An 18,210-nucleotide genomic window follows, 5' to 3' on the forward strand; every position below is an offset into this window, starting at 1 on the left:
CCAATCCACCATATCCAGGTAACCGAGCATAGGATTTTGAATAGCTACCTTCATTGATTTCTTGAGCAATCCTACGTGCCTTGTACACCCGTTGGTAAGGAAGTTGAATATGATATTTCTAAAGCAGAAACTCATTAATGGCAGTGGGCTTCATTTCATGATCATCCTTGATAAGAGCAGAAATTTTTTTCCCAACCCAACGAATTATAGCATGCTTGATTGACTATTTCTGTACACATATGTGCTTACTTTCATAAGATTTTATCTTGTATGTCACACCATCAACACTGGGTGATGCATGGATTCTCCAAATACAACCCTCTACTGCACATTCAGCAGTCACTCTAGTTCTCTCATTTCTCTTGAATTGCATTTGAAACCCCTCTTGCACCACAAAATCTTGGAGGGCAGCCCTGAACTTGGTCACATTATCAAATAACTGACCTAACTGCAATTTCACTTTTCCTTCATCTTCATTTACATCTATATTGGAAAACTGTCCATAAAATTTTTCAGAATCATACCCATTTAAATCACCATCACTCGTATCTTCTTCTATTTCATATTCTGCATCATCTTCATCACTCGAACTATCTTCTTTTTCACTTTCTTCATCCCATTCATTATCACTATTATGTGCCCATTCATCATCAATACCATCACTCTGGCTACCAACATCAACATCTTTTGTCAAACCCATTCTGGTACATGCTACTTTCTCAGCAACCTCATAATTATCCTTCAACCCCAAAGTAGTTAAATCAGTTCTATTAGGACTCCCTGTATATCCAATGGCAACACTACTAGCCCTTGAATTATCATTACCAGTAGGTTTAGCATTAGCAGTAGCAGCAGCAGTCCCATTACCACTACAAGTGGCACTGGTAGTAGCCCTACATACAACTGGACCCCTTCTCACTAGTTATTTTTCCCTTCTAGCTGACCGAGGTTGTTCTCTGTAAACAATGTGATTGGGGTGCCCATTGATTGTATACACTCCTTCAGTGTCAGACAAGCTATGTTCCAGATCATAAACAAACAGTCTAATTGTATTCACCCCAAAGTCATCATATATGTTATAGACATCTGCATCATTTGTCAACAATGTTTCATCATTATTTGGGAATATAGCTTTCACCTTAAAGGTCACATCATGTCCTGTAGGGACATGTTTGATTACTCCATTGTATATGTCCGAGATCATGTCCAAGTAGCCATATGTATCCTTGTCAACAAATTTTGTTTCCTTTACCATATACCAATTGTACTCAACTTCATGTAACACAGACATTGCTGTACAATTGACAAAGTGAGCCCAAATATGCTTCCTGCAATTCTGCAAAGCACAAACCATATATAACTAAATACTCTACAACTTTTAATCTAAGCTTATAACATTTATTCTATCGTACTTTTGGACAATCCAATCAGTACAAAAAGGCCAATTATAAAAAATTTCAATCTAATGAAGGCAATCATTTGGAGCCTTTAATCAGAAGGATAGAATTTTGGGATCAATATGATCATTTGGCTGCTACCGGTCAAAGGTATGGATTATTCTAAGTACCAATTCATCAGTGAGCAGCATGGCATATTGACAGCTTCTCCAATTGCATCTTTTATTTTGTGGGTGAGGGAAGGGTTTGGAAATTGCGAGGTGGGTATTCTTGAACCTCAATCCATGGCCACTAGATTAATCTTTTTAACTCCAAAACCCAAATTTAGATCCCAAACATGTAGATTAGGCTCCAGACTAATAAGGTTATAGTGATTAGAAATGAATTTCATCAACACGAAAAACCAGATCATCTAATTCACCTTAAATTTAACTTCCAGGAACAGAATCAAGTAAAAGCTCACAGAGAAATGTAATAGAGCATCATACTGAAACAGAATGAGAGAGTAAGACAGAGAGAGAGAGAGTACCTTAGTGGATGGCGAAAGAGGGGACAGAGAGCGAGAGAGAAATAGAAAGAGCTGAGGCTCGAGGAAGTCGCAGTATGGCGGTGGTCCTTCACAGTAGAGGTGGTCCTTCACAGTCCTTTATAGTCCTTATGTGAACAAAATAATAGAGGTGAAGAAGAGGATGGCGGTGGTCCTTCATAGTGCTTCCTCACGGTAGTGGTGACAACGACGGTGCACAACAGAGGAAGAGATGAAGAAGATGATGGCACTGGTGAAAACGACGTTGTTCTTCTCTTTCAAACCTAGCAGAGGAAGAAGAGAAAGAAGAGTAAAGTGGAAAGATGATGGATTAGGGATTAGGAGAAGGGTAATTTGGACTTTTACCTTTTTATGACTTGCTGACATCATCCATTCACCCATTTTCTATAGCGGAATGAGTTTTTCGTCCGGTTTTTGGGTCCGTAAGTAAGGTTTTAGTTCCTGGGGGGCTATAAGATAGGTCAACAAACCTCAGGGGGTCTACTAGATGTTTACTTATTAATGTATTAGGGGTAGAATGGTAATTTTTCCCTAGTGGAACCCACACCAAACTGTATTCAGGAGCTGCCTGTTTGCCAGCATACTCGGGCCCACCATTATGGCCTATTAAGGCTTAAATCATAACTTAAAAATTTGAATTAAGTAAATAATTATTTTTAAAATTTGTTTTGAGAAACACATTTCCTAAAACTGATTCTACCTAACCCAAACCAAACACTCCTTAGTAGGGTCTTACTATAAATATAAGACTTAGCTTTTATTCACTTCATTTCCTATCTAAGGCTAATAAACGAATTCAGCTTAGGAGAAAGAAGAGAAAAGAGAAGGAGGAAGAAGAGAAGAGAAGGAAAGCTAGGGTTTGATCATTTGGAACTTGGGGATTTCACTTGGAGCTTGGAATTGGGGCTGCCACCATCATCTCTACCCAAATTTAGGTAGATAACCCAACCCCAACTCTGATTTCTCAATCTCTTCTCTGATTTCTTGCTGAATTCTTCTTGAGTTTGTAATTCATTTAAGCCCAAACCTAAGGGATTCGATAATTGATGGTATAATCCCAAAATTGGACGTGGAAATAGCTTGGTAGGTCACCAAAGCCATGCTGAAAAGTCAATCTCTTCCTTTTTTTCTTTGGTTTCAGCTAGGTTCATAACCCATACCAGCCCTAGCATAAGAAACCCTAAGTTAGGGGTTGTTAATGACCCTAAACCCTAACTTAATTTGACCAACCTACCATTCAAGGTCATCACCCAACCCATTAGAACCCTAATCCTTTTAGTTCCATACATACCTGCCCATTTACCTATAAAACTCAGAAATTTCCTTTAATCCTTTCTAGGATTTCAACCATTGCATGGATGCAACATGCAAGTGGGTCATTTTAGACCCAAGACTATACCCTTATATAGCCCTAATTCAATTTGGGTGATGGAGACCTATGCAAGGTTTAATCCGGCAAAAACAATACCTAAAACAGCCACTAGTTTGGCCACTGGATTCAGCCAGCTCTGAATCCGATTCTACCCACAGACCTAGTTTTGATTCTTGTATGCTTGGGGCTTTTACTCAGGGCTATGTTAGACCTAATACATGATGTATAATGTTTATATAGGCTATAATATCATCAAGTGGTGGGGTAGTTTGAGTGCATTGGAGCTTCATTTGGCTAGGATATTTCTCCAATACAGGTAAGGGGATTTGACTTAATTTCAGTGTGTTTGTTGGATTAATTTCTGTTTGTTAATGTTTGCCATGTCATGCAACATATTATCATACTGTTCATATAGTTTTATATCTTTTTCCTTCTTTGTATTAGATGATGCATGTTACTAGGATGCATTACATGATGCATATGCATAAAAATTACTTATGTTCTTGAATTGATGTTGTTATTATTATTGTTGAATAGAAATAAAATACTCTCTTATTTGATAATGATTCATATGCCATCATGAAAGTATGCATATGGTTAGGACTGGCATGAACCCAATGCTACGACCCTTGCCAATAGGGGTGAGGTGTTGGATAACCTGTGGCAGGTCTGAATGGTACATACCAGAATGCCATTCACTATCCTAGCTCTGAAGGGTATATACCAGAATGGGAACAAACAGTAGGGTTATCATTGGGGGTTCGTTGGGGTTTGATGAGTTCATTCCAGAACTGGCGGGTCCCCACCGTAGTAGAGTGGTATTTTTGGGAAGATCGATGAGTTCATTCCGTGACTGAGAATATCATACCTATTACAGTAGCATTTATACCTCATGAGACCTAGAATTGATGCTAGGAGCATTCTAAGTTTTAGGTCATGCATCATGGACTATATGCACATGTTTGCATGTTTCCCTTGCTGGGCTCAGTGGAGCTCACCCCCGTTGGTACCTTTTCTTTTTCAGATAGTGCTGCTGGTTCTAAGAAACCAGATGATAGTTTTATTTCTACTTCAGACTTTCACACCAATGAGGGTCGTACGGTGCAGGAGTTTGAAGTTCATGAAGCGTCCTGTGGATGTGATGTTTGCGCGTTCGCGTGATTGGCCTGATGGAGCAGGCTATTACTTTTTGTATTTATAAATTTCTTTTGTGTAGTATACTTTACAGATACTGTTGTACTTTTGTTGGGAAGTATCTTGTGAGAACATTATCACTGTAATACAAAGTTCAATTAATATACATATCTAGTTATCACTTGATTTCTTTATTTATTGTTGTTATTATTACTGTTTATTTCTCTTCCGCTGCGATGATTTACTGTGTTTGATGAACTATAAATGGGAGTACTGCACTTATAATCCTGGAGGATTGTTTGGGTGCCAGTTAGCATCCGGTCACACCTTGCCCTTACTAACCGGGCCGGGGTGTGACAACAGGCCACGACTGTGTGTAGGCAAGGCGTGCATGCCTGTGGGCACTTAGCGACGGTAGTAGTAGCCAACGGCCCGCGGCCACTGTGGCTATGTGCTGCCCTAACCCTATGAATCATAATTTGTTTTAATTTTTTTTTATTTCATGTAATCTCTCTCTTTATTTTGGGATTTTTGGTGAAAGAAGATGGGATTGAAAGGGAATCTCCAAATCTCCTCTTTTATTTCCCCATATCTTTTCCAAGTTCAATAGGAATTTTTTTTGGTCCCATTCAAGAAGAGAGTGATTTTTCTTGTTATGAGTGCAAGTCATTTGTTCTTTAGACTTTGATCGTTTGGGATGATGCACATTAACAATAAAGATATTAACAAGAAAAGAGAAAGAAAGATTTTAAGTGAAAGAAGTGTGATCTTTCTTCTCATCCCTAAATTTTTAATTATTGATTGGGAATTTTTTAAAATGATATCAATCAATTGATATGTTAATAATACGCTCCATTGGCGGTATTGACCTAACATGACTTGGTCCATTAGGGATGGATGGTTTGTCTCCACCTAAATAATCCATGAGCTGAATTTGTATTTTTATGGGATGGAGATTTCTTTAGTACTTGTGTAGGGGACATTCTTTTTGTATGTGCATTAGAGTTAATATTCGAATGTGATGCAAAGTGCAGCGTTTCCTAGTAGTCATGTAGTTGGAATTTGAGATGTAACAATGTTAGTTGTATTTAATTTTTTAAATTTTTTGAGAAGTCATGTAAAGAAGAGCCTCCGCACTGCGTGTTGCGTTCTTAGATTAATTTGACGTGTTACTTTAAGTACCAAAATTGGGGTTCCTTGAATGGAATCCTTGCGCACTAGTTGTAGGACGCATTTTTTTATGTGGTTTGGAGATGCCTATTCTTCCATTTTTTTCATTCAAAATCGGTTAAAATCATATGCCTATAATCCACACAAAAGTGAGATTTGGCTACTAAATTTAGTGAAGTTCTTGGTCTCAGCGTGTGGAATATGAGACCATTAATTTTAATCAGGGTTTCTTGAATGAATCCCAAACGTTTACTAAACATTCCCTTGTACATGTTGAATGTAGTGGTGGTCACCAAGACTGTTGTTGCTGACGTTACCAAAAGGGACAAGTTGGATGGATCTAACTATGACATGTGGTACCGCAAGAGAAGTCAAGAGAGAGAGAGAGAGAGAGAGTTCAACGATCTTCATTGATGTATACAATTCTCCACTGCAGCTTTGTGAAACCCTAGGGTTGAAGGAGATCGAGTTTAGAGAGGGAATATGGAGAGAAGTCGAGAGATTGAGAGAGTTTATGAGACAATGTTATGTTTTCCAGGCAAATCTCCTAAATGCCTCTGATCCACTTATGTTAAAATTCATTTCATCATATTTGGCAGAATCGATTCTCAAATGAGAGAAACGTCATGTTGGTATTTCTCAAATAGACCCAAAATTGATTCTAGTGTCCAGTCCATTTAAAAAACAAAGTAGAAAAAGCAATCGGATGATGCCATAACAGATTTTTTCTAATTTTTATTAAAAATAGACAGGGCTGATGTTCTCTGTGCCGCAGCGCAGCTTGCGCCTAGACACATGGGCTGGGTATTCCAACCATTCAGGGGGGTAGGATGGTCATTTTGCCCACCCTCATGTGTCTGGGCGCAGCCTGCGCTCCCGGCACAGAAAACATTTGGCCAATAGAAAAATAGAAGAATCAATATTTCAGAGTGGAGTGCATTTCAGTAGGAATGTTTTCCCTTTGGATAGGGCTTCCCTCTGTTCTGTGATTGGTATCAAGGAAATGTCAAAGGATTCTATCTACTTGAGGACTAAACTGTTTCATGACAAGTCCAAAGTAAAAGAACTTGATGGTGTGGTGCAGAGAATTCAAAACAAACTTTCTTTATGGAAATCTAGGTTTCTTTCTTATGCAAGGCGAAGTGTCTTAATACAATCAGTTCTTGCCTCTACTCCTGCTGATCTGATGAATTGTTTTGAATTTCTTCTTAAAATTTGTCGAAGTATTGATTCTATTTGTTTAAATTTCTAACTTGGTAACTGTGGCTCAAAAAAAAAAAAAAAAAACCCACTCTTATTGCTTGGGATAAGATGTGTGTTCCAAAATCTAATGGGGGCCTTGGCTTCCGTAAGGCTAAAAATCACAATAAGGCCTTACTGATGAAGCTGGGTTGGCGATTACTAACTGATCACTCATCCCTCTGGACTCGTGTCCTTAGAGTCCGTTATTTTCCCACATCATCCTTTTTTTATCCTAAAATAGTTTCAAAAAAGGTTCCTGGACATGGAATAGTATTAATCATATTATTCCTTCATTCAAAAAGATTTTAATCAGAAAGATTGGGAATGGTATGGTAGTTCTACCTTTTTTTTGGATTGATCCTTGGATCGATCCCTTCTCTTCCTAAGTATTCTATACCGTCATCGATAGATACTTGAAGCCATACAGACAAAATTGACAAATTTATCTTTAACTCTGTGTGGAACCCTAGACTCCTTGATGCTACACTTCCAAAGAAAGTCTCTTTCCATATTCATAAAATTAATTTGTCAGATTCTGATGATAGATGATGGTGTACTTTGGCCAAGAATGGTATTTTTAGTACTAAACTTGCTGCTAGACCTTTGACTTGTTTAACCCCTAGTCATAAAATTTATCTTTCCACCTGGTGGAAATTCTTTTGGAAGCTTAAGTTACATCCTAACTTTAAATCTTTTTTATGGCGTGTGTTAAATGCAAGACTTCCAATCAAGGAAACTTCTCTCTAAATTGTTAGATTAAATCGATCCGAATAGGGATAAAATCCCAAAAGTCAAGATCTCCATAGGGCGTTCAAGAACACAATCAAATAAATAATAGAAAACAGGGATAGAACCACCAACCTTGTTTCGGATCCATGATGACGATGATCGTAGCGAAAAATAAAGACCAAAGATCTAGGCGCTTCCCCTCTATTCCCAAAGTAACTGGCTTGATGAGAATACAGAATGCAATGGATGATTAACACTGAATATCTCCCTCTTTGACTAGAATGCACTCCTCAATAGCAATTGAGAATTAGAAGTTTTAATAATAGGTAGAGGGGGGACCTAGCTCTCTTTATATAGTAATCCTTATAGGGTCTGACTCATCACAGTTCCAATAGAAATCTATCTGCCTACACTAAAGCCAGTCCACATAAGATTCCTAATATAACTCAATGACCCCCTTAATTAGACCAATACCATAATTAGCCTGAGTGTCATTTTATTTAATATTAGGCCATAATAGGAAATATAGAATTATATTCCATATATAATTATAATATTCTCTCACTTGGACTTATATTAAATCACACATTTTTAAAGAGATTTAAAATAGTTTTAACCAAAACAAATCATAGGCTAACAACCCTTTAAGAAAAACTTTATGTGCACCTTTTAAAACAAATTGGTCTAGAGGTCGTATTAGAAATCAATCCTGTCCCATAGAGTTTTAGACACCGAATCATGGCGGTAACTATATCTATGATCAAGCGACACAGAGCCTTTCATGGTCACGAGAGCCCTCAACTCTACTAACATGGATGTAATGTGGTAGTGTGGCAACGAGATAATACTCACATAGTGATTCCTTATGTATTATCCATTTGTCAGTCCAAAATTTCTCTTCTTTAAGTGGCACAGACTCACTAGAGAAATAATCTTTATGATTCCAACGAATCTATATGTCTCATCAGAAATAATTTGACTTATACTTTATGTGTCACAAAACATACCTTTAGGCTAATAACTTAATACCCTAGCCTTACTTAAGGTTAACACATTCCTTAAGACTATAAAACCAGAAACATATATATCATGTCAATAAATAAAACACCCATGTGTTTAAAAGAAACTGCACGCAATGACAACTCATATATACAAACAAAAGTTTACCATAAGGTAAAAATACAGATGAAAAGAAATTTTAAATTACAATGAAGCAAAATAAAACAAACTCCCACTAACCAATCGTATCCCATGATGCAACAAAGCCCATGCTCATGACATGTCTCTCAAAAACACAAGGGCGAAGACCTTTGGTTAGGGGATCTGCAACCATATCATTTGTACCGATATGCTCCACTGTAATGTCACCTTTCTTTACTGTCTCCTTTATGGTCAAATACTTGACCTCCATGTGTTTAGACCCTCTAAGACCTTTATTGTTGTTTATAACCAACACAGTAGAGCTGTTATCACAGTATATCTGGATGGATCTATCCACAAAAGCTACAATGGTCAACTCCTTTATAAGATTCTTGAGCCAAATAGCCTGAGTAGTAGCCCCTTAGCATGCTACAAACTCTGCCTGCATAGTCGAAGTGGTCACCAATGTTTCCTTTTTACTCTTCCATGATACTGCCCCTCCTGCCATCAAGAAAACATAACCTGATGTGGATTTCCTGTCATCCTCACAGCCAACAAAGTCAAAGTCTGTATACCCCATTAGCTTGAGTTCAGAAACGTGTCTGTAAGTTAGCATATAATCTTTTGTCCCCTTTAAGTACCTCAATATTTTTTTGGCAGCAACCCAGTGGCTAAGACCAGGATCCGATCGATACCGCCAAGAAGTCCCGTCATAAAAGCAATATCCGATCTGCAGTGACACTGAGCATACATGATACTACCAAGTGCGCTAGCATAAGGCACCTTCTTCATTTCATCCCTCTTAGCTTCATTTTTCGGGCACTGTGTTGAACTCAGTTTGTCACCCTTGAGAACAGGAACATTCCCAAGTTTGCAATCCAAACCTCTGAACCTCTCCGAACACGATCAACATAAGCCCTCGAGAAAAGAAAGACTTAATATACACGAGAACGATCCCTATAAATCTTAATGCCAAGAACAAAAGAAGCCTCACCAAGGTCCTTCATGTCAAATTTCCTAGATAATAGTTGCTTTGTATTATGTAACATCCCTAGGTCACTGCTTGCAAGCAGGATGTCATCCACATAAAGAATGTGAAAACAGAATTTGCTCCCACTAACCTTGTGATATATACACTGATCCACTTTGTTTTCCACAAAACCAAATGAAATCACAACACTGTCAAACTTCAGATACCACTGCCTAGAAGCTTGTTTGAGACCGTAGATAAACTTCTTAAGTCTATACATAAGATGATCTGAATCATCCACTGCAAAACCCTCAGGCTGAACCATATAGACTTCCTCATCAAGATTGCCATTGAGAAAGACGGTTTTAACATCCATCTGATGCAGCTCCATATCAAAATGAGCTACCAATGTCATGATCACCCTGAAAGAATCCTTCGAAGAGACTGGAGAAAAAGTCCCGTTATAGTCTACTCCCTCTCTCTGAGTGAATCCCTTGGCTATCAGTCTGGCTTTAAACTTCTCAACTTTTTCTTTGGAATCCCTTTTGGTTTTATATACCCATTTGCAACCAATGGGCTTACAACCTTTAGGTAAATCAACAAGCTCCCAGACATCAATATGTTTCATCGATTGTATTTCATCTCTCATCGCATCTAACCACAAATCTGACTGAGGACTAGAAATAGCACCTGAATAAGTAACCGGATCAATCACATAACCAATGTCATAGTAATGTTCTCCCAGATAGACCTCATAGATAGATGATATAACCGACTTTCTCCTCCGATGGATCTCTCGTAATGGTGCCACCACCGCCTCAACTGAATCTAAGGAATCTCAACTAGAATCGCATCAATGATAGGATCCTCAACCGCATCTGAATAAGAGGAATCTCATTAGGTGCTACATGAATGTCGGGACCATATCAATATCAGGCTCCTAAACTCCAGCAGTGTAACCAATGGTGCAAGATGCCCCACATCCGCTCGAATTGGTAGAAGAATAGGTACTGATGTACCAACCATGTGACTATCTTGAACAGTCCGAGAACAATCATTCTTTTCGCCACATCAAATTCTAGAAACTTGCTCTCGTAACTCCACAATCCTAGTGCCTCCGCAGGATTATAAAATTTATATCCCTTTGAATAACGGGTCATGACAAAGTAGCAACGAGTAGTCTTAGGATCCAACTTATTTAAAATCGGATTATACAACTTCACTTCTGCAAGGCACCCCCAAACTCTAAGATGGTATAAACTGGGTTTACGGTCGGTCCACAACTCAAAAGGTGTAAGAGGAGTGGCTTTAGTAGGTACACGGTTAAGAATTTAAAGAGCAGTTTTCAAGGCTTCACCCCATAAGAACTTAGGTAAATTTATCCTACTAACCATACTCCTCACCATGTCCATAAGGGTGTGGTTACGCTTTTCGGTGACCCCATTTTATTCAGGACTTCTTGGCATAGTAAATTGACTAACTATTCCAGAGTCTTCAAGGTATTTGACAAACGAGCCCTTAAGCTGTCCAGCATCGCCATGTCTACCATAATACTCACCCCCATGATCAGATCTAACAATTTTAATAACTTTTCTTAACTGTTTCTCAACTTCAGTCCTAAAAATCTTAAACTTGTCAAGCGATTCAGACTTTTCTTTAATTAAGTACAGGAATCCATATCGGGAATAGTCATCTGTAAAAGTGATGAAATAAAAATTTCTACACAATGTGGCTGAATAGGGACCACTGATGTCAGTGTGAATGACCTCCAACAGGTCAGAACTACGGACTGCAGTTTTGTTCTTTATTTTGGTCATCTTTCCCTTACAACAGTCTACATAAGTTTCTAGATCACTTTCGAGAGTAGGTAGGTTATCAGACTTTATCAGCTTTTCCACTCTTGCCTTAGAAATATGACCTAGCCTCTTATGCCACAATGTGAAAGACCGTTCTTTAGGTAAGGTTCTTTTGAAAACAACGCTTTCAACATTATAGGAGACGTAGATATCATTGGGAGACAAACACAATCTGTACAATCCATTGGACATAAGGTAGGAGCCAACTTTACTTGAATTAAAAAGCAAATTAACCATACTATTCTTTATTTCAAAATGATAACCACTAATATCCAAAACTGAAACCGAAATTAAATTTTGCCTGAAGGACGGTACATAAAAAGTGTTCTTTAAAGTCAAATTAAAACCAGAATCTAATAATAAAATGACATCTCCCACGAACTCTATGTCGAATGTCCATCGTTTCCTACGATCGCCTTGATTCATCCTTGTTTGGCCTCCTCCGATTTATGAACCCTCGTATGGTAAAAGCAACATGGTTAGTTGCACCGCTATCTAGCCACCAAGAACTAGATGGGACTTCTGATAGATTGGATTCATAAACAAAAGCCAAAGAATCATTACCTGATGGCTGCTTAGGCTTGAGTAACCAAGCTTTGTAATTGTCGCAGTCCTTCTTTATGTGACCCTTCTTCTTACAAAAGAAGCAGCTATCACTCTCTTTTTTCAAAGAGTCTTTCTTGGGTCCCAAATTGTTAGTCTAATCGGACTGTTTATTGACAGACTTATGAGTATGGTTGTTAGACTTTTTACTCTTACTGACTTTGGAAGTAAAATGTGCCAAAGAGCTTTTTTATCTTTCTTCGATTTCTCTTCCTCGAAACAATCCTAGAAATTAGATCATTAATACTCCAGACTCCATCTTGGAAAATGTAGTTAGTTTGAATGATGCCAAATTCAGAAGGTAGGGTATTTAGGGCTTGATGGACAATTAGGGCATCTGAAAGAGGAATGTTCAAGGCCTTGAGTTTAGTTTGGTAATCAACCATCGTAATAATGTAATCCCTAACACCCCCAGAACCATCATATTTCATATTAAATAATCCTTGCAGAAGTGTCCCAATCTCAGTATTCGATGAAACTTTATATCTCTTGGAAATTGCATCTAGCAATTCCCTGGCAGTACATTGGTCAGGCATACCATTTTTTAGGTATTCCGGTATCGACCTCTTTATAGACAGTATACTGAGTCGATTACTCTTTTGCCATGCAACATGCACAGACTTTTCATCATTAGTACTATCAGCAGTTAGATCCATTGGTTTATCCATAACAAGGGACGTGTGCACATCTGCCATTTCCATAGCAAACATAATGTCTTCTTTCCACTTCTTAAAGTTTGACCCAGTGAGAATCTCAATAGTGACCCCATGTTATTGTTGACAGAAAAAGTGACTGAAAATTTAAACAATGAACAGTATAATAATCAGCATGATGCAAGTATAGCTTGAAACCTTATAAGCTAATGAAAATTTTACACACATCATTGTGAAAACACCTTTGGACTGAATTCCCAACATGTAATTGTAAAAATTCCTACATACCAATGGCCATGGGAATACAACTCAACTTTTAAAATCCACCACCTTTGGGTGTGCAGAATTCTAGGGTTAGCCTATTCACATGCATACTGTATATGTACCCCTTCAAGTACCAATACATGACCACCACCTTTGGGTGTATGACCACACATCAAAGTTGAAGGACATATTACAACTGTATGAGACCGATGTTTCACAAATCCAACAAAGAAGGTCGCTTTGGCGACTGGATCCTGTCGAACCCATGGAACCCTCTCTTGGGATTTTTCAAAATTACTTACATCCTTAAACAATTTGTGTTATTTTATAATTTATGATAAGGGGCTTAAATGTCATAAAACTAACATAAAAAACCAATAATTTTGTTCATCAAGGTAGGTATTCCAAAGAAGTCGAAATTGGTTTGATTCCCAATGGAACGAACCGATAAATTCTACAAAAGGGCATGCATCAAAAGAATACCAAAATTATTTAAAATATGCATATCTGATCAAAACAGAGGGTGCCACTGTATAGAGCATAGAAAAACAGAGCGAACGCAAAAAATGGGACCCCAAACGGAGTCTCGTAGCCCCCAGAAAGCCCGGTCAAAGTTTTAGGCCAAAAGCGGTTGACTTTACTGGTTTGACCGGTCCGCATGGTCAAACTGGTTCAGTCAAACCAAAGTCAAATCCGGACCAAACCCGGTCAATCAAACTAGTCCAACCGGTCCGAGTCAACTCAGCAAGGTCAAAAAATTGAGTTAACGGGTCGACCCGACCCGACGGCGCATGTTAGCATCACTTTGAATTAGTACTAGGCGCGCGATAGCAAAACCCTCAAATTTCCTTTTTTTTTTTTTTTAAAAATCCAGCCGAAGAGTGAGATCCACTCGTCGCTGCCGCCGGTGGCGATCCACCCATCAAAATGCTCAGAATCCTGAGCTCTACCACCCTATGTCCTCTGTTTCGATTTTCGCTGGAGAAAAAATCCGGCAGAAAACCAGTGTCCGTACGGGTTTTGCCAAAATTTGAAAAAACCTTAAAAAACTTGATTCGAATTGAAAAAATTTTGATTCCCTTAGCAATATCTATTATTTTGAATCCATATAGGTTCAAGAACGGATCCATGGAGTCTCTGATACCACATGTTAGATTAAATCGATCCGAATAGGGACAAAATCCCAAAAGTCAGGATCTCCATAGGGCGTTCAAGAACACAATCAAATAAATAATAGAAAACAGGGATAGAACCACCAACCTTGTTTCGCATCCATGATGATGATGATCGCAGCGAAAAAATAAAGACCAAAGATCTAGGCGCTTCCCCTCTATTCCCAAAGTAATTAGTTTGATGAGAATATCGAATGCAAGGGATGATTAACACTGAATATCTCTCTCTCTGACTAGAATGCACTCCTCAATAGCAATTGAGAATTAGAAGTTGTAATAATGGGTAGAGGGGGGACCTAGCTCTCTTTATATAGTAATCCTTATAGGGTCTGACTCATCACAGTCCCAATAGGAATCTATCTGTCCACACTAAAGCCAGTCCACATAGGATTCCTAATATAACTCAATGATCCCCTTAATTAAACCAATACCATAATTAGCTTGAGTTTCACTTTATTTAATATTAGTCCATAATAGGGAATATGAAATTATATTCCATATATAATTTTAACACAAATGACTTTCGATTGACCCCTATTGTGCTCTTTGTGGAAATTGTGTGGAATCATACTGACACATATTTCTTTCATGTCATTGGATTAAACATATTTTGGTTGCTGGTCTTTTGGGATTGAGAATTGAGTATTTGTCTCATTCCTCTCTGGAAAACTTTTGCCTCTCCTTTCCATTTAAGTTTAAGCTGGATAAACAATCTTTAACTTGGTTCTTTGAGGTATTTATTATTACTTGTTACTTTATATGGTCGGTTCGAAACAAAGTTGTTTATGGACCAGAGAAGCCGGATCCAGTATGGGTTGTGAAAAAAGATTGAAAGTTGGATATCAGATTTGGGGTTATCCCCTCCTCCCCCTCATTCTCTTCCCAGGATGTATATTCTCCAACTGAGGAGGTTGTTCCATTGGCTACTCTTTCTCATTTGCCTATCTTCAATTTCCCTGTTTTAATTTGTGCAGGATACCAGATCTTCAGAGTAGTTATAACTGGATGGTCTTACATTTTTTTTTCTTTCTAAATGGCCATTTTATTTTGTTTACTGCAGGATCAATCGAAACTTCTTGTCCTTTGGAGCCATAACTATTTTGTATCCATACTGGTCTCGAGCATGCTCAACGTTTAAGGTTGAAGATGAAAGAAGTGTGGTGCTCGAATTGACAGATCACTGATTTTCTTCCATCTTCAATTACAAAGCCTTGGCCATGACTGCTCTTACATTATTTTTTGGATATTAACTTTGTAGGGTAGGATTTGAGCTTTGACGGTATGGGGGATCCATTCTATTCGCTAGTGGTGTCTAACTTAGCTAAAGAGGCTCAAGAAACAAACAATACTTATGTTTATCCATCTTTTTATCATAAAAAAAAACATATATATTTTAGAACGTTGCCATACACCCTTGAGTTCAACGACTCTTGAGTCTTGACACCTTGATTTCAACGACTGCTCTAAGTAATCAGGGATGGGTTATTGCCACCCGGCGCAAGTTAGTGAAAATGTAGGGTAGAATCAAAGACAAATGCCGTTACCTGACAGTCACAGTGAGAAGCGATGGCATTTTTCGTAACAAAGAGCTTTGAAAGGGGTGAAGGCATTTTAGTTGCAGATCTCGTTTGTTCTTTTTGTCCTTTTCCAATTCAAAATCCCGTTTTGCAGATCTCAAAGGCATTTGCAGTTGCGGAGAAAACAAAGGGGACGAGTGAGAGAAATGAGTAGAGTGTCAAAGTTAGTGAAGAAGAGCTGTAATGGATCGGAAGGGTTCGAGTTAAAGAGCGAGCGTAAGAAGAAACCTAGTTCTCGGAATCCATTGAAGGACCTAAACAGCATCAACAGCAGCAGTTCTTCTCTGTCGATTGAGGCTCCAAGAGGTTGTTTAAGCTTCGTCCTTTCAAACTCTTCTTCCAAAACCCCTCTGCATAGACCCAAAAATCTCCCCCAAACCCCTAAATCAGCCCCAAATCCTGGCCATTCACACTGCAGACCCAAACCCCCAACTAAACAACTACCCTGCGGCGGGGCTATTTCAGGAAATCTAGAGAAACCCAAGAGAACCTCATGTCTGTATCAGTGGCAAAACAATAAAAAGCGTAGCTTTCGAGCAAATCGACATTCAAAACCCTCACCACATTTTGAGGGCAATGGATCCTGTGTCAATGAATTGGTTTCTGGGGTATGTTTGAAGGAAGAGGCTTTGAAAGAGAAAGAGCCAGTTGAGACAGCTGAGTCTTCTGAACCAAGATTGTTGAGTCCTGAAGTAGATTTAAAGGAAGAAGGAACTCCTGTGAATAAGTTGGCACAGGGGTCTGGTTTGGATTCTACCCCTGGTAAGGATATAGAAGAAGAAAACTCAACAGCAACCAACACGACACCCCCTGTTCAGGCTTCAATATCTCCAGAGATCCAATGTGAGTCATTTGTGGTTTCAACACCTACTTGTTTTGGAGCTGGTCATGTTCTTTCTGGGGTAACTGACAAGAGGAAATGTAGGCCTAGAGGGTTCCTCACTGTAGGAGATGATACGGTGTTTTGTAAAGATGGGGCTTTTGATGGCCTTGATAATAGTAATGATGCGGGGCATCTCAATATTTCTAGGGTTTCTTTGGTTCCTGTACCTGCTGAAGCTTCAGTGCAATGGTTCTTGCCCCCCTGTGATGAGGAGGGAGAGGATCACAAGGGCAGTTCTAGAAAAAGCTCACCTGAATCTGGGAGGTTTCTGGGATTTTCCTCAATCCATTCCCCGTCTTCATCTTGCTCTCGTCATGGGTTTTCTTCGGATATTTGTAGTATCAGTAACAATGCAAGTACTGCTACAACTACAACTATCTATGGTAGAGGGAAGAGGAGACCTTCATTGGTTTCTCCAATTGGTTGTTCTTCATCATGTACGCCTGTGCCTTCTTCTACTACATCTAATCACAAGGATGGTTTACCGCCAGAAGAGAGAAGATACCGGTATGATATAGGAAGAGAGAATTCTCCATTCTCTTGGGACTCTTTGGGTAGTGGAAATGTGATGTGTACACCAGAGTCAGATTCAAGCCCAGATATTATTCGGTTTGGATTGTCTTGGTTGGACGGGGACAATCATCAAGAGCATCAACTTGAACTTAATTCGGTGGTGGACTGTTTGCACAACACACATTTGTCTCCCAAAGTCAATCATCAATGTGGGGTGTTGCTGATGTTCCACCACTGCCTGCTTCGAGTGCCCGCTTCTCATACCCAGCTACACCTTTAAATTCTGTTGATGGGGCCCAAATTCAGAAGCCTTTGAATGATTTGGAAGGAGACTTTTCATGCTCCAGCATTGAGAATGTCTCACAGTCACAGATGCGGATATCATGGAGAGATGGATTAGTCAGTCGTGTCTTCGAGATGGAAGAATCAAATTGCTGCTGCGGGTTCTCCTATGAAGAACAAGAAGCAGCAGTCAGTTGTTGTGGTAATGGTCAGATAAAATCTGATCTTAATCATGAAGTTAGTCAGATCGCTAGAGATAATCTAGCATTAAATGATTGTTTTAAGCCTCTTGAATCTGCATATGAGGAACCTGCTATTGATGGGGAAGACAAAGTAAAGATCCCTCCTGAGAGATCCAGTGTGTGCAGAGTCCATAAGCACTGAGGGAGGTGGATTGGTTACATCAAATGACTCGGATTGGTTGTTGTGTTTCAAAAACCAGTTATTTGAGGTATGATCTTTATCATATTTTAATCTCTTTCCTATAATTCTGTCTAAACTATGCTAGAAAGAGTTTTTCGATGTGTGATTAAGAGTGTCTAAAGACCACCTCTTTAATCTTTAAATGTTGCTGGTGTACTTAATCCAATTAATATTCTATTTTCACTCCGCATTCTCAAGGGAAGGGGAATTTTGTGGAATGCGTCTATTATAATTTAATCTGTTTTATATCATTCTGTCTAACCTAGGCTAGAGAGGAACTTTT

General features: G+C 38.8%; 1 protein-coding gene across 2 annotated transcripts; it reads left to right on the forward strand.

Moving 5' to 3' along the window:
- The first annotated feature begins 1,917 nt into the window (after window positions 1–1,917).
- Window positions 1,918–18,001, forward strand: LOC122647999. Of its 2 annotated transcripts, none has more exons than XM_043841280.1 (2): window positions 1,918–1,922; window positions 15,957–18,001. In XM_043841280.1, exon 2 carries the CDS (start codon window positions 15,973–15,975, stop codon window positions 17,500–17,502), a length of 1,530 nt encoding a protein of 509 aa, XP_043697215.1. In that variant the 5' UTR covers window positions 1,918–1,922; window positions 15,957–15,972; the 3' UTR covers window positions 17,503–18,001. The 2 variants fall into 2 exon arrangements, with proteins under 2 accessions (XP_043697215.1, XP_043697214.1); XM_043841279.1 differs by lacking the exon at window positions 1,918–1,922 and adding an exon at window positions 15,858–15,871 and having other exon boundaries at window positions 15,945–18,001.
- The last annotated feature ends 209 nt before the right edge of the window (window positions 18,002–18,210 follow it).

The sequence above is a fragment of the Telopea speciosissima genome, unplaced genomic scaffold, assembly GCF_018873765.1.
Source record: "Telopea speciosissima isolate NSW1024214 ecotype Mountain lineage unplaced genomic scaffold, Tspe_v1 Tspe_v1.0354, whole genome shotgun sequence".
Taxonomy (NCBI): domain Eukaryota; kingdom Viridiplantae; phylum Streptophyta; class Magnoliopsida; order Proteales; family Proteaceae; genus Telopea; species Telopea speciosissima.